A 27715-nucleotide genomic window follows, 5' to 3' on the forward strand; every position below is an offset into this window, starting at 1 on the left:
GGGTGCAGGGCGGGGGTGTAGCGTCCCCTGCCGGTCGCGCAGGGCGCAGCTCCAGGCCTGGTGCCCCTGGAGCTCCGCGGGCACGGAACCGCCTGCGGGCACGGGCCCCGGCTCCTCACTGCAGTCCGGGCTTAGCCTGGGTGTCCTGTGTCTCCACAGTGCTCCAGGAGCCCGCGGCGGGGCTGTAAGAGGAGGCTGATGCGAGTAGTGCAAGCGGCTGTGGCATCCAGGGCCGGCCCTGCCCTTAGCAGCCGGCTGCCCATCCTTCTCCAAGTGCCATGGGGAGCTTTACGCAGGATTCGGGGTCGATAACGCCGCTGTGCATAGGGGCACTTTACCCCGGCAGCATCGGGAATCTGGGTCACCAGGCGGTGGAAGCCGCATTCCCCGTGCCCAGGGGTCAGAGGGGTTGATTTGGTGAGGAACAACGGGTGAAAGCCGGGCAGTGAACACTAGCACAGCCGTCGTACCAAGGCCTGGCTGCGGTTAGCTCTTGCCCGGCCCTGCTGGCACCGGCCCCGGGACCCGCCCACTAGCCGCTGATAGGGCATCCCGAATGTCACTCAAAACACCACATCGCCTAATTGGCCAAGCGCGCCCCGCAGTGCGTTATGGGAGTTGCGGTTCGCAGCTCGCCGTTCTTCGGTGTCGTGGTTCGAATGAGCACTACATTTCCCATAGGCCTTTGCGCTCATAGCTCAACTCCACCGCCCTGGTTGTCTCATCCGGGTCCTCTGGTGGGTCCAGCAAATTGGCTCGCGGCGGGGGCGCACCGCGGGCGCTGATTGGTGGGTTTGGGCGGGCGGGCCCTGTTTGAAATCCGTTAACGGCGGCGCCGCGCGGGGCGGCGGCGTTGGGGTGAGCGAGGGGGTCTGGGTCGAAAACCCCCAACTCCGGCCTTGGCACTTCTTCTCCAGATCTGCTCTGGTTGTGAGGACGCGGCACTGCCCCGAGCCCATGTATCGGTAACGGGGCCGAAGGCGCGACTCTGTAAGGGGCGGTGGGAGGTGGCTCGGGCCGCTCAGCCCGTGGCCGAAACCGCTGTCGCGAAAGGGCCGAGCCGGAGGGTTCTCGCTCTCCCTGTGGCATCGCGGTGCTGGAACAAGCCTTGGGCTTGGGTGGGTTCCTCAGAAGTGAAGTTCCGAGTCCTTAAAAATATCACAAAATCTGATGGAAAGGTGTATTTCACGATTTCACTCTCTTACTTCTTCTCATGCAAAATTCTGCTTTACAGGAAAAGAAGGGAAGCTAATCAGGCGAAGCCGGGCTCAAGTAACAGAAAAAGCATTAAGGGAGCTATTTTTGTGCGGTGCTTTTTTAAAGCTAGAAGACCTTCAACTTAATCTAACAATAAGGTGAGGTTATACTGGCTAAAAATAATTTACTTTTCCTTGAACTGCTATTCTTAGACGGCCCCGTCTTCGTGTCTTCTGAAACTTGTGGGATCTCATTTAGGGAGCTCGAGCTGTCAGGGCTGTTTATTTTTGGGGGCGAGGGCGGGTCCGGGCCGTTAGTACGGCGAAGGCTGTGCCAGCACCTCGCCCCTCCTTTCGCTGTGAGTCGGGGTGGTACCCGGAGCTCCCTGCGGGCTCCGCTCTCAGCTGGAGAGAGATAAAGGGTTTGTCTCCTAATTTGGGCGTTGCGTGACGGAACAGCGGCGTTGCCGCAGTTCTGTACCCGGGATGGTGAATCCAGTGTTGATTCTGTGCTACAGAGAAGCACAGCTGAACACTGAGTGGGGGGCACTAGAGAGGAGGGAGAAGCTGTAGATCCAGAGTGTGTTAGAAGTGTTCACCCTGCTCAGGGAAAAGCAAGGATGAAGGATGACTTTCCAAAGCTTCTGGCATCATATGGAAGCAGTTCAGGTGGTGGGTGGGATGGTTCCTACCAGGCTGTGGTGATGGGTCTGTAGCTACAGAGAGGCAATTTCCAGCCCTTTCTAATGGTCCAATTTACACATTAACCACTGAAAAGCATCCGGGAGCTTTGTATGTGTTATTATCCCTTAAAAACGGATGGAAAGCTCAGGGTTCAAGGACAATAAAGAAGCTGCCTGGTTAGTGCATTGTCCTGTGTTGAAGCAGCAGCTGGTGTTGGAGCCCAGCAAAAGGCACTGGAATTGCCTCAGCATGTTGCTGTGCAGCTGCCTCAGCCTTGGGGAAGCTTCTGTTGCTTGTTCCTGGTTGCCCATCTTGGGTTTTGAGGCATGTGGATCAACTGGTTCTGCACTTATCTGCTGAAATAATTTGGAATATCCTGTTTGTGTCTGCTCTTATTTTCTTTCTGCTTTCTGATCCTGTTGGGATTTGCCATAAGTAACATCTGTAGCTTGTGAAGCTCCACTGCTGTGTTGTGATGAGGTGTCATCCCCAGGTGATTTATCTAATTGCACTGTGAGGTGGCAGGAAAGTGCCCTCTCTGTGCCCTCCTTAGAATCCAGACTGGTTTGGGTTGGAAGGGTCCTTAAGGCTCATCTCGTTCCACCCCCCTGCCATGGGCAGGGTCACCTTCCACTATCCCAGGTTGCTCCAACCCCTGTCCAAGCTGGCCTTGAACACTTGCAGAGATGAGGCAGCCACAGCTTCTTTGGGTAATCTGTGCCTCACTACCCTCACAGGGAAGGCTTTCTCACTAATATCCCTATCAATAGCCTGTCTGGCCATTGCTACTCCCCCAAACTCAGACTCCTCTGTTCTCTCTGCTTCTGACCTCAATTTCTCATCTTGGAATGCTGCATCCTTTCTCTGACACAATGTCCTCCACAGCTGGGAGGTCCTTTGTCCAGGCAGGGTCTGCTGTTCCTGCTTTTGGCACAAAATTCACGACTACATTGAGAAAAAGATACTGATCACATCTGTGATGGAATCGTGTCGGTATTTTAAAGCTAATTTGGATTAGAGTGAGGTGTGAAGTTATTCCAGAATACCTACTGTGCTTGCTGTTGGATCAGTCTTATTCTGGGATAGGAATGCTTGTTCCAATTTAACTTAATCCTTTTTCAAAGCTAACTAATCTAAACCATGCCAAGGCACTCTTCTGGAACGTGCCAAAGTGTAGTTACTCAAAAGAAACCTGACATCCAGAGGAACCCACTGCCTATTCCTCTGTGTGGATATGGCTCTGCTGCTCTGGAGGCACGTTTAGCTCAGTGAGAGAGCAGACCTAGAAAGAAAATTAAGGTTTTAATGATGTAGTTGCTTTATAAAAAGAATTTGAGGTGGTTTTGAAAGTGAGAAGAACAGATACTCTTTTCCTGCCCCAGCAGCTCCGTGAACCAGGTGAAAGCTGATCCTGCAGAACGGGGGTGAGGGTTCCCCAGCTGGCTGGGGACACCTATGTCGACACAGGAGGTGATGGATGTGGGGGAGAGCAGGGTCAGGCTTTAAATCCACGCCGGAGCTGTGTAGGGTTGCAGTGTGCCTGCAGTCACGCTCAGGGAAATGCACACAGTGCCTGCTAATTAGGGGAATGGCCCTATTAATGAGAAGAAATTTCCTGAGCGCACTTCAGGTGGATGAGTGCCACAGCAGAGAGAAAGAATTTTGGGTTGAGATCAATGTGGTTGTGGTGTCAGAATCCTGCCCAGGTGTTTTAAAACGCCTGCAGGGAGTGGGCAGCGGGGGTCGGGCTGTGCCCAACCGAGCCTGTGGGGATTGCAGGAGCCTTGTGGTGGCACATTGGAGCGATAAATCACTGGAACATTCCTGACTGATGGGAGCTGAGTCGGTGGGTGGAGGAGGGAGATGCCTTTCAGTGAACTGCTGCTTCACTGTCAATCCTGTGCTGGGCAGGACTTGGAGGATACCTAGGGATTTGAAAAGTGGATACCATGACTTCATCTGACTGAAATGGACCCTCTGGAGTCACAATAACTTTTACCTCCCTGTTGTCTATTTCAAAAACCTTGGAGTATGAACCTGAGGCACTGATACAATCCCTTTCTTTTCCTGACTATTCTCTTCCATCTGGGATGGAGGGAAGGGAAGAGAGAAGGGGTCAGCGATGAGAGTGCTGACACTGGGAGAATAAGGACCTTACACAGTAAAAAGCTGGGAACCACAGCAGTGTAGCAGTGGGCACAAGTAGCTGTGAAACATGATGCCCAGAGCTCTGACTTGGTGAACTGACTGGGGAGGGTGAGGGGAGAATGCAGATGACGCATTTGATTTTTAAAAAAAGTGGAACGTGTTGACAGAAACTCTATCTTGATTAAGGGCAGTAGGAAAGCATTTGATTCCAGCCATGTCTCCAGCTCAGTTACAGTTGGTTTTGGCTCTGATTCTTCTATTTGCCTTCTTTGGGCCCTACCTTGACATCTTCACAGCCGTGTAGCTGGTGCTTCTCTAGTGACATTCTTCCCTTTGACTATCACAGTTCTTCTCAGGGGAGCTGAAGGTTTCTCAGTGCAGCCATCCTCAGGTTGTGACCAGCCGTGGTACCCCCTAAACACTGCATTTCCTTATTTATGGAGCACACACCATCTGGGTTGAACCATGTGTGGTCTGCCTAGACAGATGGTTTAGGGCTGAGGCTGTGTGGATTAGGAATATGCTGCTTTGGAGTTGCTTGGGCTCATAAAAGCAAAGTTCAGGTGATTTCCTCGGGGAGGGTTTTAAAACATCCTCGTGGGCTTTGCCTTGCAGCTGTGTGAGGCACTGGAAAGCACCTTTGCAAAAAGGTTTTGATGTAATTTCAGGGTTTATAACTTTGTCGCTGGCTTTGTTCCTGTTCCGTTGAGTTTAATATCACCTGTTGACACAGGGACTCCTCTTGCTGTCAGTGCTCCATTAATTAACTGCAGGGACTGTTTGACATGGTCACAGTGCTCGGTTTGTTTATAGCCTGGCCAGCCTTGGGCTAGTGCTGTGGAATGCAGGAGGGCCTGACACTGCCCTCCTTCTGACTTTTTGCCTGGTAACAATGCTCTACAGAACCATTTTCCTGCTTTGAAAATCAATTTACTCTCTAGAAGAGCACCTTTGTGTCATTAGTTCTTGTTTGTAGCTCTTCAGAGGGAGAAAGGCTGTGCTTTGCAGTGCTCTGGAGTGAAGCTCATCAATTTTGTAAATCTTGTAAGGGTAAGAACTCTGTGCAGTGGTGAGGGAAGGAAATGCAAATCAGTTGCTCTCTGGAAAAGACTTGTACTTTACTTTGTCTTAGAAATACAATTCTAGCACCTACAGGTACAAAGAAAACCCTCAAAACTCGATCTTCCTGATGGTTTTGAACCTGCAAATGTCAACAGTGATTGAGGTCTCCTTAGCTTTGCCAATCAGCAGTAGAATAAACCCCTGCATTGCTCAAGAGGCATTCTGCCCAAAGGTGTGAAGTGCAAGAAAGGGGGTTGTACCAAAGGCTGTCCCAGTGCCTCTTCCTAGAAACCCTGAGGAGGAAGAGAGATGGGGGATGATTCCACTGACACCCTGTTGTTGTCTAAAGAACTGTAGTGGTACAGGCAGAGGACTCGTGGGGACAGTGTGACAGCGAAGATGGCTAGATCAGAATCCCGCTATTCCTTTGACGTCCCAAACACCTGCATCAACTTTGCAACTCTGAGTGAGGATGATGCTGATATACACAACGCAGACTCCTGGTTTGGTAAGTTGCTTCCAACTCCTTGATTTGCTTTCTCATTGGATGAGGCCTCAGTGTTATCCTTGTTTTGGGTGTGGCTTCTGTGCCAATTGGTTATTCATGTTTTTAGCTGCATCATCCATTATGCATGGGGGTTTGGGTTTTTTTTAGTTGTTTTGTTTTTTTTTTTTAATTTAAACTTTAATGTCTGTAACTTGACAGGTGACTTCATTAACCTCATAATGATATTCTGATGTATTGTTAAAAATTCCTAACATACTATGTATAGTGAACATCTTTTTCTCCTTACAGACCAAAAAGCCAATATGGAGAATATCCCTCCTGCAGAAAATGTGGCAAAGGTCTCACACAGCAGCCCTGCTTATACAAAGCCTGATGTTCTCTCTGTCTTCACATCACAAGGAGTAGCAATGAGTAAGCTGGCATAGTATGGGGGGCAGGGAATTTAATTTTACCTGCTTTTTGCTGGCAAAATGGAAAGGCCTCTGTCTGGCTTTTCTGGGACCATCTTCATAAACTGTTGTCTGCAAGGTCTCACATGGTTTTAATTTGAGGTGTTCTTTATGTGTGTATATGGATGAGCTGACACTTGTCCCCCTTCTCAGGTGAAAGCGATGGTGAAGCAGAGGGTGCACAGACCCACGTGATCTCTCAGAACATCATTGGGTCCCTGGCAACCTGGAGAGCTGCTGCCCCTGCAGAGGCCCCTCAAAGGTGAAATTCTTGTGTTCAGTTTGCAAAATGATTGATGATGGTGTAACCAACTAGGTCTCTGCTCTCAGGATCTGCAGTTCTAGCTGTTCTTGGGTCATCCTGTGGGGCTGGAGTTCTCCAGCATGGAGATTGTGTACTGGGACAGCTGATCTGCTGGCTAAGCTGGAGGGACAGTCTCTAGGGTGGAAATGTAATGCAGTGTCTCACATACTTGTCAAATGAGACTTGGTAGCACCAGGAGCTTCTGGAATGTGAGGACATCTGAAACTGAGGTGGCTTATAAAGTTTCTTTGTTTATATCTGTCTGACTTGGGCAGAACTCATTCTTCATATGAATGCAAGGGGTTCTGTATGCTTGTATATACCAAAGAATACTAAGTTTATGGATTGCTAAACTTTAATAAATCATGCTGCATTTGGATTGTTGTTTTAAATGCAATTTGCATGGTGGGAATGGTGGAGTTAGGTGGTGCACTGACATAAAAAGTGTTATCCAGGTCGTGTGTCTCCTCAGATCTGCAGGAAAGCTGACCCCTGTTTTCTGTTCTACTTTAGAACGAGCAAGAGACCAGCTGCAAAGCCAAGAAAAACCCACCAGCGCAAGCAGCCAGGGAGAATCAAAGCAGAGAGAATTGCTAATGCCCTGGATAATAAGGAAGAGGTTCCACCTCTGAAGAAAATGAGAATGTACGTCATCAAAGTTCTTCTGTTTGAGGCTGGGAAGGGGGATACAACTGTTCCTTTGGAAAGGATTTCCAAAGGCTGAGAGGGTTCTCACACAAAGGTTAGGGGGTGATGACTGGAACTGATTCCTGATACTGGTTTCATAAACAAGAAATGGCTGTAAGAGCTGAAGGAATTGCTCTGTTTGGAAGTAGAGATGTGAATGAAATGAGCGTGGGTTTCTTCAGCTTCTTACTCCTTACTCAGTGTCAGTCAGTTAGTTTTAAATTTGTCTTAACTTATCCATCAGGAAGTCATCAGGCAGTTAGTCATAAGTTATGAAAGAGTCACAGCTCAAATATTTCTCAAATTAGCTTAACCACTAAGGTATCATATGGTGATAAGCTTGAGGTCAGGAAATTAAAGTGTGATCTTTGAAATGCTGCTGTAGCACAGTACAGTACTCCTTCCTCTAGGAAAGTTCCAAAAACTCAGTAATTCATCTTCCCTTCTGCAGCCTTAGATACCAGGGGAAAACTGGACAGTCTATGCCTGGGCCTATGGTGAGGTAAGGCCAGCCTGGCATACCTTAGACCTCACCAGGTGTTGGGATGTTATACATGGTGGTGAGAACTGCAGGTGATCTTTCATTTAGAACACAGTTAATTGGAGTGGTTTGCTCTAACAAGTCGTTTTCTTAGTTCTGGCAGCAGAAAGGAGACGGAAGAATCCACAAAGGCAGAGCCCTCACAGGATCCTGCCCTGTCCCCAGAGAGAGAGAAAAGCAAACCACCCATGCCCTCCACACCAACAGTGTTGAAGTACGTGGCTTTCTTGTGACTTGTCTGCTAATCATGGTTGATTTAGGTGACAGTCCTGGCTGAGTGTTTCCAGCTTCAACTTAGCATGTGATGGTATCACATTTAGTAAACACTAGGTTAAGGCAACAATATTAGGATGAAATGTACTTCACCAGCTGAACCTGTGCACTGGAAAGCTTTTGCTTTTCTTTTGAGGAACAAGTTGTTCTTGCTGGTGGATTGAGCATGCACACAGCAAATGGCTCTGCAGAATAGCAGCTAGCTGTGAGATTTCTTGAGCAAACAAAATCCCAGCAGATCTTCTAAAGAGTATGATTTTATAACAAGGAATGCTCCTGCAGTGAGGTCAGAAATAAGCATGTTCCTTGCACTAACATGCTAATAACCAGGGAAGCAGGAAGGAAGATCTCAGCCTTTAATGTGCTTCTGCAGGAGGACCAAACCTTCTAGCAAGCTGAAGAGTACAGAGGAGCAGGAACTTGAAAAGATGCAGCAGTTGCAGCAGGAGGTTATGGAGCTGCGGAAGAAGAACGAGGAGTCTCTGAAAGCAGCTATTGCTGGAGCAGGTGGGCTCTGCCTGGATTGCAGATTGAAGCTGTACTGGGCTCAGCTGGAGAGTGCTGCACAGAGCTGTGCAAGTACCTCTGGAAACAAACATGCCAGACTTTGTGATAAATATTAGGAGGCTTTTAATGTAGATCAACCCCTAAACTGCCTGGAAAAAAGTGTTTGGGTTTTGTCATGTTTTGAAGGGTTAAAGATGAGTTTTCTAAAACTTTGTCTAGTTATTAGATATTAAATGCTTTTTTTTTACCCCACAAATCCTACACCCCCACCCCACTCCAAAAGGCTTCCAGTTCTTAAGTGTTCTTTTTCTTTAGGACAACCCCTGAAGAGACCCGTTGGTCAAGTAACAAAGCCAATTGATTTCCACTTCTGCACAGACAATAGGATTAAACAGAATGTGGGAAGCCAGCCTGAGAATGAGTACAAGGAGCTGGATTTTGCAGCAGTACTCAGGAAGCATCCCCCTTCTCCGGTGAGAGCCAGAGTGTTGCCAGCACTTGGCTGGCTGATTCTTGACATCACCTCCTTGCTGCTTGTGCAACACCCATGCTGGTGACCCACAGAGGGGTTACCACAGGAGGGGCAGGTGTTGTGCAAACCTGAGAACTTGCCGTGTGTCTCGTTGCCACAAGACTCCAAAGAAACCTTGTGGAAAAAGGAGCTCTTTAATGTCAGATCTTCCAGTCATTCCACTCCATGCTTTAATCTTCTGCTTTGAACAGTTTCCCAATATGACTTCTGTGTGTTCAGAGTATTAACACGTATGCTTAATGTTAAAGTGTTACCTTCTTTTCAGTGAGGGGAAGGAAATGTTGTTGAAGCCTCTTGGCCATGGCTGTACTGTCTGTGGTTTTCTGTCTCCAGATGCGAGTGCCAAAGGGACCCACTGTCCCCAAACCTTTCAACCTGTCCCAGGGAAACAAAAGAAAACTTGAAACCACATCAGAATACGTGTCCTTTGCTGAGCAGGTAGAAGCATTCCAAAAACGCACACCCTCTCGTTACCATTTGAGGAGCAGGAAACCTGAGGAAGAAGGTGAGTGGTCCTGCCTGTGTCCACAGAGATGATGGTAGAACAACAGAGATGCTTTGACTGCTCTGAGCAAGCAGTCTGTGTCTGTTGTAGGCCTTGCCATTAACTGCTGGTCTCTGACTTGAATTTACAGGCCACGTTTCAGGAAAGTCTGTGAAGCCTCATCTCACCTGTGCCAAAACACCAGTGCTCCGAACAAAGCAGCGCTCGAGACCTGTCACCTGCAAAACTGCAGCAGAGTTAGAAGCAGAGGAAGTAGAGAGAATTCAACAGTAAGTAAATGTTTACTCTAGTCCTCCAAGGGAGGAATGTACCACACTGGAAATATCTTTCAGATACCAAAATATCGCTTCTCAGGAATACCCTCTTTGTGTAAAAGAATGAGTAGCATAAAACCACTGATATTCCTTTAGCTTGTGCATGATTCTATGGCTCTGATTGTAGGAAAGTGAAAAGTAGCCAATTCATTTTGAAGAAAGTGCTCTTAGGAGAGCTGATCTTGAGTTCAGTACAGCTTATGATGAGTAAAGCAAACCCAGTATAGCAGTATACACCCTGCATGCGCTTCAAAACTCTCCTGGTGGCCAAAGGTTTGTATTTTTAGGAAAGCAATTCGTAATGTTTTCCTTATTAATCTTGCTGTTTCAAAACCAAAGGAAGAGTTGCTAACTAGAGCTGCACAGTAATGTACAGTGTGTAGGTGACTGCCTCCATCTCTGCTGTGTAGGTACAAATTCAAAGCGCGAGAACTCAATTACAAAATCTTTGAGGGTGGGCCACTCCTGCCCAAGAAACCCCGTGTGAGGAACGTCACACAACCCATTGGCTTCGAGTTGGAAACAGAAAAAAGGATTCAGGAGCGTGAGAGTAAGAAGCGGCAGGAGGAAGAGCGCTTCGAATTCCATTCCAGGCCGTGTCCCACAAAAATCCTAGAGGATGTTGTGGTAAGAAGTTTGGTAATACCCAGACCTGGGAATTAGGACTGAGGTGGCAATTAGCTTCAGAATGCCTGTAGCTGTGTTGCATTATGTATTTTGATAATCTTTAGTAAACAGTGTCTGCCATTAGGTAAGAACTGCAACAGGTACGTCCTGTGCTCTGTCTTATGTTTTCCTGGCACTCGGCCTTGGGTAACTCCTTACTGGCTCTTCTGAACAGGGTGTTCCGGAGAAGAAAGAACTTCCTTGTACAGTCCCCAAGTCTCCAGCCTTCGCCTTGAAAAGCAGAACCCGCGTGTCTGGCAGAGAGGAAGAAAAGGTAACAGTTGTGACTAGGCTGGAGCCAGGCCCAGGTCCCACCACAGTGCTTCTGGCTGTGGGTGAGATGCTCTGGGCTGGGGAGCCTCTGCCCTCCTGTGAGCAGTTCCTCCACTGGTCACCTTTGTCTGTGCCATTCTGAAAGTGGGGGTTTCTGAAGTGTTGCTGCTATGAAGGAGGAAAGTGAACTGCTTAGATTTCTCAGGACATTGCCCTTCCCTATTCTGTCATGGAGGGCAAATATTGCACATGACTCTTCTCCCCGAGGTGGGGAGCAGGATTCTGAATGCATCATGTGCTTCTTCCTTTCCCTCTTGTGAAGAGGACATTAAAGTCTAATTTGGATGAGTACTAGAAATGAGAGTGGTTTAGAAAGAGGAAGAACTGGCCTGTGGGTCAGGATGCCAGTAAATAGGCACTTCTTGGATTGCTAATTTTTGCAGTGTCCAGTGTTTACTTGACCCTGCTGTTCCCCTTATCAAAGGAGCTCATTCAAAGCTCTTCATGGCTTTGTTTGGCAGGAGTTGTGGTCTCTACAAAAATAAAAAATCGGATCCTAACACTAATATCTCTTTAGGAAAAGGGGGTGGTGCCTGTGATCAAAGCTAACCCTATGCCACATTACGGAGTGCCCTTCAAACCCAAAATGCCAGAGCAGAGGCACGTGGAAGTTTGCCCCTTCTCTTTTGATGCCCGGGACAAAGAGCGGCAAATACAAAAAGAGAAAAAAATAGAAGAATTTCAGAAGGAAGAGGTAAGAACTAAAGCTGCCTTGGATTCCACTCCTTCAGTAAAAGGAGTGTGGCAGGATCTGCCTCTTGCTGTTGTCTGTTAGACATCCAAGGAGAGGACAAGAAATATTTCAAGTTGTTTGTTTCAGGTGCCGAAGTTCAAAGCGCAGCCTCTGCCTTACTTTGACCAAGTTAAACTGCCAGAAAAGAAGGTCAAAGCCCCAACCCAGCCTGAACCATTCCATCTGCAGGTGGATGAGCGGGGAGCTGCCAAGCTCGAGAGCTGGAAACATCAGGTAGGATAAAAAGTATAATGGAAAAGACTGGATTTAAAGCAGCTGATGGAGTTGTGGTCAACTCTGAAAAGTGTCCTGCTTGAGTAGTTGTATCAGGAGCTGAGTTTGAGCAATGAATTATTCTGTCCTTGGCACAAGAGTCGAGCTGTGGATTAAAGACTGGTGGATTGGGGTTTTTTATTTTTCTCACTTTATGGTACATCACTGGATTTACCACAACTGCATGAACAGCCGTGGGGTGATTTCTAAGCAGCAACTCTGTGCAGCTGGATCCCTTTGCTGACCATCTCTCTGCTTGGGGATTTATTGACACATAAATAATATACTGCTTTTCTCGTGTGAAGTCTGCAGTGGACACCTGAAGCTTTCTTCAAGCTATTTTTGGCGAAGTAACTGTCAGGCAACAAGTGACACATCTTTCTGGCTTTAATATGATTTTGTATGGAAATGATTTGACTAAGTCAACCTGGCTCTTTCAGTGTTGGGAGTGCTGGAATCTGTGTCAGGGGGAGATGGTCTCTTTATGCCTGGCATTGATGTGCTTTCTTCTCCTGCAGCTTGAAGAAGATTTGAAAAAGCAGAAAGAGGCAGCATGTTTTAAAGCTCGTCCCAACACAGTGGTGTACCAGGAGCCTTTTGTGCCCAAAAAGGAGCACAAAGTACTATCAGGTGGAGTTACAAGTACTCGCTACATGGGCTTGGCAGGTAGCTCAGAACTGATGCAATTAAGTGGTGTTTTTTCTGGCTGTTGCCTCTTCTTCATCAGCACAGCCAATAGTGCTTTGCATTTAATCAACTAATTGCCTAACAGCTTGTGTCCCCTGGGAGCAGGCGGGTTTCCTCTCCCCCCCCATCCTGCTCCAGCATGGCAGCTGTATTTAGCAGCTCTGCTGCAATTGGCAGATGATTGATGTCTGCCAGCTCAGGATAAGGGTACAGAGAATGTGAGGAGCTCCCTGCAGAGACAGCTGGCATTTCTGCAGAGCTGTCACTCTTTTCCTCCCATTTCTAATGAGATGAAGGCATCTACTGCTTGGGTAGACTGAGCTTTGTAGAGCATAAGACCAAACCAAAAACTTGTTTGTACTAACAATTGTGTGCTTGCTCCCTCCCATGAGAACACCCGTGGCGGGGTGACGTCTGCATTAACACTGCTCACGTCTGGGAGCAAGGTTTTCTCTTTTCCTGAAGCCTGGAGGTATCTCCTAACCACCCTTGCCAAGGGAAGCTCTCCAAAGGGAGGCTTCCGCTGACACTAGTACCTCTCTGCTTTACCTGACTGTCTTTGAACCAATGTTGTCTCCTCTGTTTCTAACTTAGAGAGCCTTTCTGGTTCTGTAGTTCCTGAAAGCTTTGAGCTGGCAACGGAAAGAAGAGCAAAAGAACGTCAAGAATTTGAAAAGCGATTGGCAGACGCAGAAGCTGTAAGGGAGAGGTATCAGGAGCAGATCAGGCAGGAACAAGAGGAGCGTGAAAAGGAAGAAGTTGCTAAGCTAAGGCAAGAAATGGTAAGTGAGCTGTTTCTGAGCAAGGGCTGTAAAGCAACCCGAAGGAATGTGGGAATATTCTCAAGGAGCTCATGTCACTGCTGAGCTGCATTAAGATTGTCTTTTCAAGGTTCCCTGTTGCAAACTAATTCCTCATTAGGAAACTGCTTTAAAAACAAAAACCAAAACCTGCAAAATGACCCAAACAAAGAAGGCAGCTCTGCTGAGTGGCTGAGTTTTGGAGCTGTACATGTGTAGCTATCAGAGCAGAATGATCTTTGTAAAACCCACAACCCCAACGTGTGCTGTGTATTCCCAGTACCTATCTCCAGTGCCTGGGGCAGTGTGCTGGTCTCAGACACCTGCCTTCATCCCACCTGTGGCTCACCTGCAAGTTTTAGCTTCATCATAACTGCAACCATTTGCTTCATTGTGTCCTTGATTATATTTATTTTTTTACAGGTTCACAAGGCAAACCCAATACGCAAATACCGCGGCATAGAAGTGAAGCCCAGTGATCAGTTACTGACTTTGCCAAAGTCTCCCAACTTCTCAGATAGATTCCGGTGCTGATGAGCACCCACGTGATATTAGGAGGGAGATCCCATCCCTCTCTACTCCCTTGGTAGGAGAGAGAGAGCAGTTGTTTTTCTGTGACTCTGCCTGAACTCATACCCTTGGTTCCTTTGTACTGAATAGTTTAACTCCACCTGAGCCCGTGGCATCCCACCTAACTAAATAAAGTTTCCTAATATGATCGCTGTCTCTGGCTAGTGGGCTGAGGCCCTTTCCTGCAGAAGAGTTTTTGATAAAGGCTGACTGTACAGATGTGTGCATCTGGCAGAGCTGTCTAATCTTTGTACACTAAGTGTTGTTTTCAAGTGTCTGGTTTTTAGCTTTTAAATCTGTATTAAGCTTGAATTGTGTTAAATAATGTGAGGCTCCCGCAAGCCAACACAGTGCGGGTCAGACCTTTCTCATGATGTTTAGATGAACAATATAAATCTTGCTCATGCTTTAAAGTAATTCTCTGTGTACATTAGAGCATTAAACCTTCTTGCTCTTTTATAGCTGAAGTCCTTCTATTTGGGGAACCATTTAACTGACAAATGACTTGCTGTGAGCTGCTGCCCCAGCTCCTGCCAGTGCAGGTCTCTTGGCTACAGAGACATCAGTGTCTCTGGCCAGTCTGGGCAGCAAGCAGAGTTAAATATAGCCCAAGTGCTCAAATGTGCCAGAGAACAAAACTGCCAGCATTGTGAAGTCACATTTAGATTAAAAATTTAATAATTATTTCTTACCTTGGTATTGTGCTCTGATTTCTTGCCTTTGTATCTTGCTGGTATACACGTGAGCAGGACTGCCTGCTGCTGTTGTGCTGTTCAGAACAGAGGAAAAAAAGGAAAACTTAGAATTAATGTGTCCAGGTAGGACAAACTTCCTTGTTTGGGGGTTATGGCAAACACTTGCTTTCATTTCCTCTGAATTCAGATACTATTGGAGAAGTATTCTTAGAGTGTGGCCTTTTATTCAGATTTTTGGGTGGAGAAGAGAAGGAGCTCAAACTTGAGGTGTCAGACTCCAGCTGAGGGGATGGTTAGAGGTGCCATCTCATCCTTGCCAAAGAACATCAAGCAATTGCTGTTTTACTCCTAAACTAGGGGAGGTAACAGAGGGAGAAATTCCTCAGAGAGCTAAATTCCAAGATGAACATTTGTTGTACCTGAGGGATTATGTTTCTGCAGGAATTCTAAAAAGTGTGATGCTGAAGGGATACCATGGCAGAACAGCTGGAGTCTCTATGGGAGTGTTTCAAAGAGCACCAGCCTCAAAATTCTCTGCTTGGATTAAAAGAGGAAAAAACCCCCCCCTGCTGAAATATAAGGGTTCTTTAAAAAATTAAAGGTTTTTTGCAGTTAGTAACTAAGGAACTCTGGAGAACCAGAGGGCTGAGGAAATGTGTTGGTACTGAAGATGAATGACTCTGGAGCAGTGTGGCCTCTTGGAAATAGTGAACTCAGCTCTGGCTCCTTTTTGCTCAAGTTACACTTTTCCTTCCCTTGAGGATTTTTGCGTAGGTGTGGCAGAGCTGCACCTGAAAGGGTTGACCCAGTCACCCAGGATACCTTCAGCCATATGTTTCTGACTTTGCTGGTAGCCCCATGTTGCTGAGCTCAGGGTAACAGGATGGCCAGAACAGCTCCTGTCACTGCTGCTGTGACAATTTACAGGAGTGACTGGAGCAAGAGGGATGTGTCAGCATCCTCTTCTTGAAAACTAGGATCAGTGTGGATCTGGCCAGTCTGCCTTAACCCCATTTCTGTTGCAGTGGAACTGTTCCCTGCAATCTACTGGACAGGGACATGGCTGAACTTCAGATGTGCAGTCAGGGAATTCTTGCTGCTTCCTCGAGTGCCAGCTCTGGAGCCAGCAGCGTGTGGGCAGCAGGAGCAGAAAATATTTATGATGAGTCAGGAGAAAGCTGGAATGATGATGAGCTGCTGAAGAATGTAAAGGCAAACAGGATAATGAGGCTATGGAGCTGGAGCAGCCAATGATCCCTGAAGGATGGACCAGCTGGATTTCCCTGATGGCCCTATATGGCCTCTGCTCCTGCCCTGAGGAAGGCATTGTGTGCCTGACAGCTTGGCAGTTTTTTCCCCCAACGGTATCATTTGGGTCTAATAAAAGACATTACATCTTCCCCCAGACGTGGCCTCTTGTATTCCCCAGGCACTACAAAGAGTGGAAAGAACCTCAGACAGCTGTGCCTGCAAGGATCTGGGGTGTTGGGCTGAGCTGGAGTCACCCACCACGTTCCCACAGGCCAATGGGTGGGACCTGCCCCCTTAATTAGGAGGGAGGTGTTGACATGGTGAAAGAAGTGCTCTAGTGTAGAAAGTGTGTAAGAGATGGGTGTCCTGGAGGAGCGCTGGATGTTGGAGAGGATGGGGTTTGGTCAAGGCTTCATCAGGGAAATGGGGGCAGGTGATTTTCCCAGTGTCAGGGAGAATAAAGTTACAGGACTGGAGCAAGAGACAAGATTGGAGCAAGATTTGACTGAATACTGTTCCAGCACCTACCTTTAGAGTTGGGGTAGGTTGAGAAACTGATGTAAAATCTATATTCTCTCTGCATGGATTTTGCAAAAGCATTCTTGTATTCCAGAACTCAAAACCCATCACCTTGGTCCTTGAGAGCAAGGAGTGGGAGGACAGGAGGGGAGGAGAGCTGGATACAAAATCTTCCTCTGATGCATTTCTAGTTGAGCTGTACCCAAAATAATTTCTTATCAAAGTAATTTGCTGAACTCAGACTAGAGCTGTAACTAAAAGGCAATGTTTTCCTGGACTTTTATGTTGAATTGCAAGATCTGATTATCTAGTGAATAAAGTTTTTATGAAAAGGCTTGATGCTGCTCTCAAATCACAGCTTTGCTTCTCTCTTCCCTCTCCACTAGGAAAGTTTGTTGGCTGCTGGTGGGGCGAGGACCCTCTGCATGCGGGTATGTCCTGGTGCTTCAAGCCCCCACTGGTGTTCCCTGGTGCTGCCACCAGCAGCTGCATTCCTGTCCTCAGGGTGCTGCCTAGCTCTGGGTGCCCTTCTGCTGCTGATGGGATTTTTCCTTGTCTTTCCCCGTCACCTTGATGGCACCTGTCATGGCACGCTGGCAGCGCGTTGTGGAAGCCCTGGGCGCTGATGGAAGCAGTTAAGCTGTGCCCGCCAGGCCGGACAGCCTGACTGGTTTGTGTTACAGTGGCATGGCTGGGATTCAGGTGGGGATGTTGTTCAGCCTGCCCTGCTGCTCGATTTAGCCAGGGTGTAGGGTTTCCTAGGGAACAGGCCGGCTTTGGCCCCTCAGAGCCTCCCTTCCTGTGGAAAGCATAAAGGTTAAAGTGTGCTGCTGCAGTTGTGACAACGGCGTCGCTAAGGAACAGCGTGCTTGAGGCACTGCCAGATATCCCCAGGACAGGCTGTTTTCCAGCTGCAGCCAATGTAGGCTCTGGCTTAAATTCCTGAATGGGAAGGAGGAAAAAAAAAAAAAAAGCCAAGCCCAGGCTGGGAACCCTGGGTGGTGACTGGTTTGCAGAGAGACAGATCATTGTGCCGCTCCCTGGGGTGTGGGATTTTGGACCAAGGCATCCAAAATCCTGGGGTGTAACACCTCCTATTCTTCAATTCTACACTTCCTTCTGCTGAGGGGTCTGATTTCAGCTTATTTCCCTCTGCCCACAAACGAATTTTGACTGTAATAATGCCAAACCTGGTCACCAATGACCTTTGGAGAACCATTTCCATGGCCACCAGTGCCTGCTCCCAGGGCTTTGCTTCCTCAACTTGTCCCTAGGTTTCCTCACCAGACACCAACCTTGCTTCCAGGGAACTTGTAAGATTGCAAGCATCCTGGGAAGGCTGGCTGGTGTCCAGGTGGGTGCTCCTCTCCTTGGAGAGGTTTTTTATCCCGGCGTTCACTGCACCAACAGCTCGAGGGAGCTGTGGGGCACGGCTGTGGCACTTGGGCTCCTGCCCCGTGCCTGTGGAGCAGCTGTGGGGATGTGCTCCTTCCATCCAGGGTTTGCCGGGAGGGTGCAGAGCCGAAGGCTGGCGGGCTGGTGGCAGTACGTGCCTGAAGTGACACTGGTGGCCACCAGGTGTCTGGCAGCCCTTGGCCGGAGGAGGGCAATTCCAAACTGTACTTTGGCGATGACAGTCGGTGGGCAGAGTCCCTGCTGTCCAGGCACAGTTATTCCTGACAGTGTGCCCTGTGGAGGCTGAGGTGGGGGGACTCATGTTCACCACGGGAATGGGCAGTGTGGGTGTCACAGCCCCCGAGAGCTGTGGGTGTGGTGATGCTCCAACCTCTGCATGTACACGACTGCATCAGCACTGTGGGTTGGAGCTGTGCACCTGCTCTTCCATCATCCCTGCTGGTCCTCATCACATTCCAGGTCCTGTCCTGGATTTTGGGAAAGGAGCTGGGCTCAGTAAAGCAACAAATCCAAGCTGTGAAGGCTGGACCGGGAGAGCACCATATCTGCTCAGGAGCCTCTGGCTGCATCCCCCTGAGCAAGTGTTGCTCTTGTATCAAGGTGGCAATGGTGGATGCCTGAGGCCAGGGCAGGGACAGATGGGACAGTAGCGCCTTTGGGACATGGGGACAGTCATGACTCCATCCTGACTTGTGTCACTCTCAATGCCACGTATGAACCACAGCTCCTCTGGCAAAGCCTGATCCCAGCCCATGGTTCATAGATGCTGCTGGCTCACTGGGAGCTGGGATTTGGCAATGTGGAGCAGCAGCACTGTCCTTTCCCCTGCCTGGCCAGGGTCACATCCTCCTGAGAGGTGCTGCAGGCAAGGTGAGCACAGAGGACCAGCACCATCACCAGCTGCTTGCAGCCACCACCCCCATAGGTTGGCCTGTGGCTGCCTTGTGCTACCTGTGAGCACCTTGGAAGACCTTGGCCACCTTTGCCCCTGTCCAGATTGCCCAGGCCACACTCACAGGATGGTTTTGGGCTGCCACTGTGTCCAGTGCCAGCCCTCCCTGTGGTGCTGTGCTGGGGCAGGAGGGAGGTCCGTCCCCATCCCCTGCCCTGTGTCTGCGTGTCCCCAGCCCACGAGGGACAGGCGAGAGTGGCGTGTCCTTTGAACGGGCTCCAGCAGCAACAGGTGCTGGGAAAGGCGAAGCGGGACGGCTCCTGCTGCTGTAAAGGATCCTCCTCTGCCCGCACTAATCCAGCTCCGTTACACCCGGGATAGAAGAGGCTGCTCCCTCCGGCGCTGCCACAGTGCAGATGCTGCCCCTCTGACTGCCCGCTGCACCACGACCCAGGTAAAGGGGCTGGGGGGGTCTCTGTGGCTGCTCACTTGGGGTATGGTGGTGGGGAGTCCGGGGGATAGTGAAGCCCCCAGGCTTGAGAGGAACACCTTCGACCCCACGGGCTCCCCATGCTCAGCTGTGGGACGTAGGAATGCTCTCCCAGGGACTGCTCCAGTAAGACTAGCAAGCAACTTCCCTGTTACTGGGATGGTTGCTGGTGGGTTTATTCTGGGGCTGGGCTGTCCTGGCATCTGGATGGCTGCACAGAGTGGGTGTTTTAGGACAAGGTGAGGGGAGGTGACCGGGCAGGGAAGGGCAGTGAAGCCCAGGGCAGAGCGGAGATTTGGGGATCAGGTGTTGGGCTGGAGCCCCACACAGATACATGGGCACCAACAGGTCCCCTTGGGGGACCTGGTTACCCCAGGGCAGGGGGATGAGCAGTGCTGGTGGCTGCTGGGTCTGGGGGCCCACATAGCCCCTGAGCAGATGGGCTTTGCCTGCGTGGCTGTGTGGTTTGGGGGCCAGCAGTGCTGGGGCCGTGCTGGGAATGCTCACCTCTCCTGCTCCTCACCCGCCAGCCTGGGACCGGAGCCGCCGTCTCCTGCCCCGCCACGGTGGGATATGGCCTTAAATTGTCACCCTGGCTGCGCCGCGCTGGCTGTTCGCACATCAGGGGCCCCAGGCACCCGGTGACAGGTGCCGGTGTCAGGCCATCGATCAGTCACCGCGGGGCAGATATCGGGGCACAATGGGACGGTGCCGGGACTGGTGGCCACGTGGGGCTCCTGGCTCTGTGCCACCAGCCCGGGAGCCGCCGGCCGGGCAGTGGGGACACGGTTCCCGGCTGGGTGGCAGCAGCTCATCCTTGCAGAAGCAGGTCCGTGCCCCTCTGCGGGGAGTCGGGTCTGGGGAACCCTCAGCTGCTGCTTTCTCTCCCGCAGGAGCCTCTCCGAACCGGGAGCACCGCAGGGCAGCCGCCTCCTGCCCGGAGAGCCCCCATGGAGCAGGGCGGTGGGGTGGATGGTGCCGACACCGGGGGGGGGACTGGTAGCACGGCCCCCCCTGAAGCAGAGGGCAGCACAGCCCCCGCCGCCCCCCCGGCTGCTCAGCCCCAAGGGGGGACGGTGCCGGCTGCCACCACGGCGCAGGACAGAGGGACAGATGACCCTGGACAGGAGAAGGCGGCAGGAGAGGCTGGAGAAGGGAAATCAGAACCTGAGCAGGGGACAGCCCTGCCTGCTCCAGAGCCCCGGGATGGACGGGAAGCAGTGCCAGGAGAGGAGGCTCCGACTGCGCAGCACAATGGAGAACAGGCAGCATCCGTGGGGGAGAAGGTCCTGGCTGCCACCGAGGCCCAGGGAGTAGAGAAGGAGAAGAAGGATGAGCCTGGGAAGACAAAAACTCCAGCTGTAGAAGAACCTAAAGGAGAGAAGACAGCACCCATAGAGGGGAAGGCTCCAGCTGCTGCCAAGGCTCAGGACAGGGGGAAGGGTGAGAAGGATGAGCCTGGGAAGAAGAAAACTCCAGCTGCAGGGGAGCTCAAAGGAGAAAAGGCTCCAGCTGCTGCCAAGGAGAAGGATAGAGAAAAGGATGAGCCCAGGGAGGAGAAGGCTCCAGCTCTGGGAGAGCCCGAAGGAGGGCAGGCAGCATCCATGGAGGTAAAGGGCCCGGCTGTAACTGAGGCTCAGGATGGAGAAAAGGACAAGCTCAGGAAAGAGCAAGCCCCTGGGGGCTCAGGGCCTGAGGGTGGTGGGAAAGCAGAGCCCACAGAGAAGAAGGTTCCAGCTGCAGCAAACTCTGAAGGAGGGAAGGCAAAATCCACAGAGGAGACAGCCTTGGCTGCAGCTCAGACTCAGGATGGAGGCAAAGGAGAGCTCGCAAATGAGGAAACCACAGCAGTTGCAAAGGAGCAGGTCCCAGCCACTGCTAAATCTTCAAATGGAGGGAAGCAAGCTGCAAAGGCAGAGCAAGCCCCAGCTGATAACAAGGCTCCAAAGGAGAAAATTACAGCATCTGTGAAAGAGAAGGCTCCAGCTTCTGCAAAGGCTCAGTGTGGGGAGAATAAAGTGATAAAGGCAGAAAAAGCCCCAGCAGTAAAAAAGACTCCAGATGGAGGCAAAGAAGAGCCTGTGAAGGACAAGACTCCAGCTCCCACAAAGGACAAGGCTCCAGCTCCTGAGAAGGAGAAAGCTCCAGCTCCTGAGAAGGAGAAAGCTCCAGCTCCTGAGAAGGAGAAAGCCCCAGCTCCAGTGAAGGAGAAAGCCATAATTCCTGCAAAGGAGAAAGCCCCAGATGGTGCCATGGCTCAGGACGGAGACAAGGCAGCAGCAAAGACAGAAAAAAATTCAGCTGCTAAAATGGCTCAAGGTGGAGGTAAAAAAGAGCCTGCAAAGGAGAAAGCCCCGGCAGCAGTGAAGGTGCAGGATGGAGGGAAGAAAACTGCAAAGGTAGAAAAAAACACAGTTGCATCAAAGGCTGAGGATGAAGGGAAAGATCCTGCAAAGGAGAAGGTCCCAGTGGCTGCAAAGGCTCGGGATGGAGGGAAGAAAGCTGCTGAGGTGGAGGCCCCTGCAGCTGCAGCAGAGGCTGGAGATGGGGCTGAGGAGCCCACAGAGTCAGCAGCCATGGTTACTGTGAAGGCTCAGGGTGAAGGGGAGGAAGAACCAAAGGGGACGGAGAAACAGCCACCAAAGGTCCCTGAGCCCCCCCGCCCGGCTCTGCTGCAGAGCCTGAGCTGCCCGGCCGCTTGCCACAGGTACCCACACCCTCCTGGGATGGGAGGATCCCCCTCGCTGCTCCAGGGAGCCATGGGTCCCTCCAGGCAGAGGTGGGTGCGGGGCTCGGGGGCTGCTGGCTGGGCTCTGCTCACCTCCCTCTCCTGCTTCCAGGGAGGAGCAGCCCTGGGCAGAGGTGGCAGAGATGGAGACGATTCCAGAGGAAACCACGGCGTTGGAGCCAAAAGAGGGTCTGACAGAGCCTGGCCCTGCCCCGCCAGCCATGGAGGAGCTGCAGCCCCATGGCACCCCCCAGGAGAGGACATTGCCCAGTGCCACAGGGCAGCCCCCGGATCCCTCTGGGGTTGTGGAGCAACCTGGACCTGAAAGGCAACCACCCTCGACAGAGGGAAAGCCGCCCCCCAGCCCCTACCTCACCCCTGATTTTGGGAAGGAAGACCCTTTTGAAATACTGGGTAAGGACATGAGGTTGCCTGCCTTGTCCTTGCCCCCCTGGACCCTCTGTGGGATGACAGACGGGGGACCCCATGGCCCTGCCTGCTCTCTGCACGGCCCTCCATGCTGCCAGCTCCTGCCCTTGGCTTGTCACCTGCCTGGTGGCCTTCGAGCTCCCCTTTCACTGTAAACAGGGCTAAATGTGTCGTGTCCCCTCCCGGGCTGTCCAGCCACACTGACTGTGAAGAAGAGGAGCCTGGGGAGTGACAGTGACCTTCTGGTCAGTGCAGGGCACAGCGTGTCCCTGCGTCTGCACCACTGTCCTTGTGGGGATGGCAGGGCTTGGGGGCAGTGAGTGCTTGGTGGGATCCCTGTGAGGCCAGCTCCTGGACTCGCCTGGGAAAGGGGGGCTCAGGAATGAGTGCATGGGGTGCCCTGTGTGTGGAGTCTGTCTTAGGAGGGCGAGCAGGAGGTGGTGATGTGGAGGACGAGCAGCCTAGAGCGGGTGGCAGGCAGCAGAGTGGCCTGGAGAGGGCAAACGTGACATGTGGGATGGTGGGAGTGGTTGCCATGGAGTAGGGTGGGTGCCACAGAGCAGGATGGGTACCATGTGGTGGGGTGAGTGCCATAGAGCAGGGTGGGTGCCATGCAGCAGGGCCATGCTGTGGGTAGTAGCAAGGGACCCTTTGGGGGATGCTCTGTCCCCAGTGCAGCCCCAGCCAGGAGCCCCTGGTTTGCAGCCCAGCACTCTACCCAGCTCCATTCTGCACCCACGGGCTTGGCTGGGTGTCTGCCTTCACTCCACACCAGGGCACCCTGGGGTGCTCAGCAGTGGGGTCTCCAGGACAGCAGACTCCCTTCTCATCCCATCCCTCCTCTCTGGACAGACGATGTCCCTCCACCACCAGCGCCCTTCGAGCATCGCACTGTCACCCTGCACTCTGGCAGCGTCAGCTCCCAGTTCAGCCTCAACTCCAAGGACATCCTGGGCGGGTAAGGAGGGGCCCCAGAAGGGGGAAGGATGCCCAGTTTCCCCCGGCACTGCCCCAGGTTGCCCTCCAGCCTTGGGCACTAGCTCTGGGTTGATGGGACTCCTCTGGTTGTGGTGGGGTGGGTACATGGGGCAGGATGGGTGCAGAGGGGAGCACTGGGCAGAACCCAGCACTGGGGTCCCCAGAACCCTGGGTGGCCAATGGTGTGGGCACCTCTCCCTCTCTCCCTCCCCAGGGGCAAGTTTGGTGAAGTCCACACGTGCACGGAGAAGGAGACGGGGCTCAAGTTGGCAGCCAAAGTGATCCGGAAGCAGGGACCCAAGGACAAGGTCTTAAAGATGCTGGGCAGGGGGTTCCTCCTGGCCATGGTGGCATGGCCGAGGTGGGGGCTGGCAGCGTTGTGCCCTGTGTGCCCCTGGTGCTGTGACAGCCTGTCCTGGTGGCACTGCCAGGGCTGACACCCCACACCACCATGGGGCTCCTTCCACAGGAGATGGTGCTGCTGGAGATCGACGTGATGAACCAGCTGAACCACCACAACCTCATCCAGCTCTACGACGCCATCGAGACACCCCGGGAGATCATCCTCTTCATGGAATTGTGAGTGCTGGGGCAGTGTCCCATGAGACCTGATGCCTGGCTGAGGGGCACCATTATGGGGGATGCATCAGAGTTAGAGCAGATGTGCCAGCCCCTGACCAAGCAGAAGGTTGGCCCCAAGGAATATCCTCTCCTTGCCCATCCCTTCTTGGGCACCTCCCTGCTCCAGGCTGAGAGACAGGCTCGGACTCTGCCCGGCCGGGACAGCATCTCCCTCCATCATAGTTGGGTTGAGGTTGGAGATGAGCCAGGTCCTTCTGGCACAGCTCCTTTTCCTCTGCCCACTTGCCCCAAGGAGGCTGAAGCTGTGCTGGGGCTGTTCTACTCTACAAACCGCAGGGCAGCTGAGGTGTCCTGGGGTAACCCCCCCGTGCCTGCCTTGGGGGTGTCCAACCCCAGCACGCACACATCCCACTGTGGCTCTGCTCAGCATCTCCATGGTGGGGCTGGGTCAGGGTCCCGGGGGGGGACAGGGGGCTCTGCAGGAGGACAGTTTGGGGGCAGAGAGCCCCCCTAAGGTGACCTCATGATCCTTCCCCACACAGCGTGGAGGGTGGTGAGCTCTTCGAGCGGATCATCGACGACGACTACCACCTGACGGAGGTGGACTGCATGGTGTTCGTCCGGCAGATCTGCGAGGGCATCCGCTTCATGCACCACATGCACGTCCTCCACCTCGACCTCAAGGTGCAGGGCTGGGTGGTGACGGTGACAGGGGCCGGGGGGACAGCAGGACACCGGCCAGCTGTGGGAGGGATGCCTGTGGGTCAGCATCGCTCTGGTGCGGGTCAGCCACAGGACCTGTGCAGTGGGGATGTCCCCTCTTGGTGGGGGGACAATGGTCACCCTGTTCCCACAGCCTGAGAACATCCTCTGTGTCTCTGCCACCGGACACATGGTGAAGATCATCGACTTTGGGCTGGCTCGAAGGTGAGATTTTCCCCCTCAGCTCCCTCCCTCCTCCTGTCCCACACCTCTCCCTGTGCCCTTGGGGTACCGGGAGCCCCAGGACACACCCTAGGCCATTGCTTTGACCACAGCTCTCCCTGGCTGGCATGGGAGGGTTGGGGAGGGCAACATCTGCTGGAGAGGAACAGTGGTTTGAGGGAGCAGCCTGTCCCCCTCCTGCTGACTTTCCCCCCCCCGGCTGCAGGTACAACCCTAATGAGAAATTGAAGGTGAACTTTGGCACCCCTGAATTCCTCTCCCCTGAGGTGGTCAACTACGAGCAGGTCTCCTACACCACAGACATGTGGAGCATGGGGGTCATCACCTACATGCTGTACGTCAGGGCTGGGTGGGGGCTGCCAGGGCTGGACTGGGTGGCCGGGGTGCTGGGACAGAGCTGCCTGGGGTGCAGAGCTGTCCCCAAGCACTCAGCTGCTTGGTGGGCAGGTGGGGGTGCTGGATAGGGAGAATGGCAGATGGGGTTGTGGGAGGGTAGGAAGAGGCTCAGCCTGGCTGCAGGCAGGAGCACAAGACAGTGCCAACAGCCCCACATGACCTCCCTGGGGCAGCCCGGGCCAGACCGGCTCCATTCTGGGAGTCTGGAAGGTGCTGAAGCCTGAAAGCACCCAGCTTCTCACCCTCCTGCACCTCCAGGCTCAGTGGCCTCTCCCCCTTCTTGGGTGATGACGACACTGAAACTCTCAACAACGTCCTGGCTGCCAACTGGTACTTCGATGAGGAGACCTTTGAGAGCGTCTCCGATGAGGCCAAGGATTTTGTCTCAAACCTCATCATCAAGGATAAAAGGTGTGAACTTGGCAGTGGCCACTGGGGTCCTAGGGTGGGCATCCCCAGAGCTGCCCTGGGTACCATGCACTGCTTCTGCAGCCTTTTGGCTGGTTCCTCCCTGCAGGTTTTTCCTCCCTCTGGATTTTTGGGGCTCCGGGGAAGCTGGAGAAAGGGGGGGTTGAAGGGGGGGGGGGGGGCTCGAGCAGGGATGACATGGCTCCTCTCACCCTCAGTGCCCGGATGAGCGCTGACCAGTGCCTGCAGCACCCCTGGCTCAAAAATCTGGCAGAAAAGGCCAAACGCTGCAACCGGCGCCTCAAGTCCCAGGTGCTGCTCAAGAAATATGTCATGCGACGGCGCTGGAAGGTGCAGAGGGGGCAGAAATGGGGATGAGGGTCAACACCTTCTGAGGGGGATGGTAGAGGGGCTGCCAGCCTCTGTCTGTCCTGGTGGATGGCATCTGGCACATGGAGAGTGGCTCTGTCTTGCTGTGCTGCTGGCAGCCTGGAGGGAGGGCTTCCCAGCTCCAGAGTGCTTGTGTGGGTGCCCACGAGGTGAGACCCCGAACCAAGCATAGATCCCTTTGTGGTGGTCTCTCCTGAGTGGATCCCAAGACCTGCTTTTAGGGGCAGGAGTGGTGTCAGGCCCCAGAACGGGGTCTGGCTCAGCCTCCAGGGCCACAGCCTTCGCAATAGGATGAGCACCTTTCCTCTTCCCTTTTACAGAAAAACTTCATCGGGGTGTGTGCTGCCAACCGCTTCAGGAAGATCACCAGCTCAGGGTCCCTGACGGCGCTGGGTGTCTGAGCTGGGGCTCCCAGGGGGGTCGAGGCCAGAGAGGAAGCGTTTGAGAGAGTCCCACATCAGTCTTGCTTTTGGACAGCAGCAGAACCTCTCTGGGGTCCCAGCTGCCCACTGAGGGGCCAGGAGCTGGAGCTGCACTGCGCCCTCCCTGCCCGTGCTGTGCCGGATGCTGCTCTGATGCCCACATCACACCTCTGCTCTGTGCCACTGCCACCACGAGGCTGCTCTGCTGCATCCCTGGGGCTGCCCCTGCCTGGCATCCAGCAGCTGTGGGACTGCTTGGGGGCCTGGACCCCGCTGGGATCCTCACCTGCAGCAGCTCTGCCGAGCTTGTCCCACTCCGGGCGGCATTTCTGAACTCAGGACCCTCTGCTGAGGGCTCAGGCTCAGGACCTCTGGGGCTCCTGAGGCTCCAGCCTACGCCGTTCCCATCGAGCCAATGGCCCCATTGATATGTCCTCGGACTGTGAGGCTGCTCTGGAGAGGAGGTTTCTGATCTCACCCCTGGCCTGGCTGTGTGATGCCTGACCCTCAGCGTCTCTGCTCTGCTCACGCTTCCTTCCCGTGCCCTTGGAGGAGGAAGGTCATTCCGGTGTGATCCCTCTGCCTCGGCCACCTGGTACTTGCTGCTCTTGGACCCAAAACGTGCCCTCTCTGCCTGTAAATGCTGCAGCCCTGCCCTGCCTTCACTGCCGCTGGCCCCCGTGCTGCCTGACCTCCCTTCCCAGCTCTGTGGCTCGGCAATGACGCTGGAGGGAACCGTGGATCCTCACCCTGGTGCCTTGGCACCGGAGCCAAGGCTGAAGCACCTCCTCCCTGGCCGGCTGGGCATGTGGGAGCGGAGCTGGCCCTGAGCTGCTGCTCGCACAGGAAGGGAGGAAGCAGCAAGCACACTTCCAGAGGCGTCCCCAGCTGGGAGCTAGCGAGAGAAGAAGGAGGCTTTGTGTTCCTCCTGCCCTCCCTGCCCTTCGACTCTGCCAGCGGGGGAAAAACACAACCTCTGCTTCACCCGTCCCCGCCAGATCGCGATGAGCGAGGCGGGCTAATGCAGAGCAGCTGGCCCGCGCTCCCCGCTCCGGCCAGCGCCGCTCACCCGACCACCAACACACCGGAACCGCTCCGCCGCTCCGGCTGCGGCCGCCAGCTCCCCCCGCCGCGGGCGGGGGCTCCCCGGGACCTGCCGGGATGGGGGACAGGGGTGCTGCCCCTGCTCCCCCGCCTCACCCTGACCCCCGTCCCCTCTGCCTGCACCCCTCAGGGCTCCCCCGGTGCTCCCAGAGGATGGGCATCCCCTGGGATTTGCAGAATCCAGCCTTGGGCCACGGCGGGAGTGGATGGGGGGCTGGCAAGAGGTGCCTCAGTTTTGGCTTTCACCACAGCTGAGCTCACCAAAGCAAGGGCTGTGTGTTTGCTCTGGGGCCACCTG

General features: G+C 53.0%; 2 protein-coding genes across 10 annotated transcripts; both read left to right on the forward strand.

Moving 5' to 3' along the window:
* The first annotated feature begins 724 nt into the window (after positions 1-724).
* TPX2 (TPX2 microtubule nucleation factor) lies at positions 725-16569 on the forward strand. Of its 7 annotated transcripts, none has more exons than XM_032704725.1 (19): positions 725-858; positions 1235-1355; positions 5440-5598; positions 5887-6009; positions 6201-6309; positions 6865-6996; positions 7490-7540; positions 7674-7793; positions 8226-8359; positions 8675-8832; positions 9225-9396; positions 9527-9665; positions 10121-10337; positions 10552-10650; positions 11227-11403; positions 11530-11676; positions 12234-12345; positions 12997-13184; positions 13626-16569. In XM_032704725.1, the coding sequence occupies exons 3-19, from the start codon at positions 5490-5492 to the stop codon at positions 13734-13736; spliced, it is 2298 nt and encodes a 765-aa protein (XP_032560616.1). In that variant the 5' UTR covers positions 725-858; positions 1235-1355; positions 5440-5489; the 3' UTR covers positions 13737-16569. The 7 variants fall into 7 exon arrangements, with proteins under 7 accessions (XP_032560616.1, XP_032560615.1, XP_032560614.1 ...); XM_032704724.1 differs by having other exon boundaries at positions 842-959; XM_032704723.1 differs by having other exon boundaries at positions 853-965.
* A 2366-nt stretch (positions 16570-18935) lies between these two features.
* On the forward strand, positions 18936-26790 carry MYLK2 (myosin light chain kinase 2). 3 transcript variants are annotated; one of them, XM_032705267.1, is made up of 13 exons: positions 18936-18999; positions 19929-21170; positions 21219-21742; positions 21876-22177; positions 23045-23150; positions 23385-23478; positions 23640-23749; positions 24295-24436; positions 24609-24679; positions 24903-25031; positions 25352-25504; positions 25720-25852; positions 26212-26790. In XM_032705267.1, the coding sequence occupies exons 2-13, from the start codon at positions 19986-19988 to the stop codon at positions 26290-26292; spliced, it is 3030 nt and encodes a 1009-aa protein (XP_032561158.1). In that variant the 5' UTR covers positions 18936-18999; positions 19929-19985; the 3' UTR covers positions 26293-26790. The 3 variants fall into 3 exon arrangements, with proteins under 3 accessions (XP_032561158.1, XP_032561160.1, XP_032561157.1); XM_032705269.1 differs by having other exon boundaries at positions 21243-21742; XM_032705266.1 differs by having other exon boundaries at positions 19929-21742.
* The last annotated feature ends 925 nt before the right edge of the window (positions 26791-27715 follow it).

Source organism: Chiroxiphia lanceolata, chromosome 17, assembly GCF_009829145.1.
Source record: "Chiroxiphia lanceolata isolate bChiLan1 chromosome 17, bChiLan1.pri, whole genome shotgun sequence".
Taxonomy (NCBI): Eukaryota; Metazoa; Chordata; class Aves; order Passeriformes; family Pipridae; genus Chiroxiphia; species Chiroxiphia lanceolata.

Bases quoted from the DNA above. Each gene is read 5' to 3' on its own strand.
- TPX2 (XM_032704725.1), top strand. From the start codon at position 5,490: ATGGCTAGATCAGAATCCCGCTATTCCTTTGACGTCCCAAACACCTGC. The intron at 6,310-6,864 runs GTGAAATTCTTG...GTTCTACTTTAG, and splicing joins CCTGCAGAGGCCCCTCAAAG to AACGAGCAAGAGACCAGCTG. The intron at 9,397-9,526 runs GTGAGTGGTCCT...TTGAATTTACAG, and splicing joins CAGGAAACCTGAGGAAGAAG to GCCACGTTTCAGGAAAGTCT.
- MYLK2 (XM_032705266.1), top strand. From the start codon at position 19,986: ATGGAGCAGGGCGGTGGGGTGGATGGTGCCGACACCGGGGGGGGGACT. The intron at 21,743-21,875 runs GTACCCACACCC...TCCTGCTTCCAG, and splicing joins TGCCCGGCCGCTTGCCACAG to GGAGGAGCAGCCCTGGGCAG. The intron at 24,437-24,608 runs GTGCAGGGCTGG...CTGTTCCCACAG, and splicing joins TCCTCCACCTCGACCTCAAG to CCTGAGAACATCCTCTGTGT.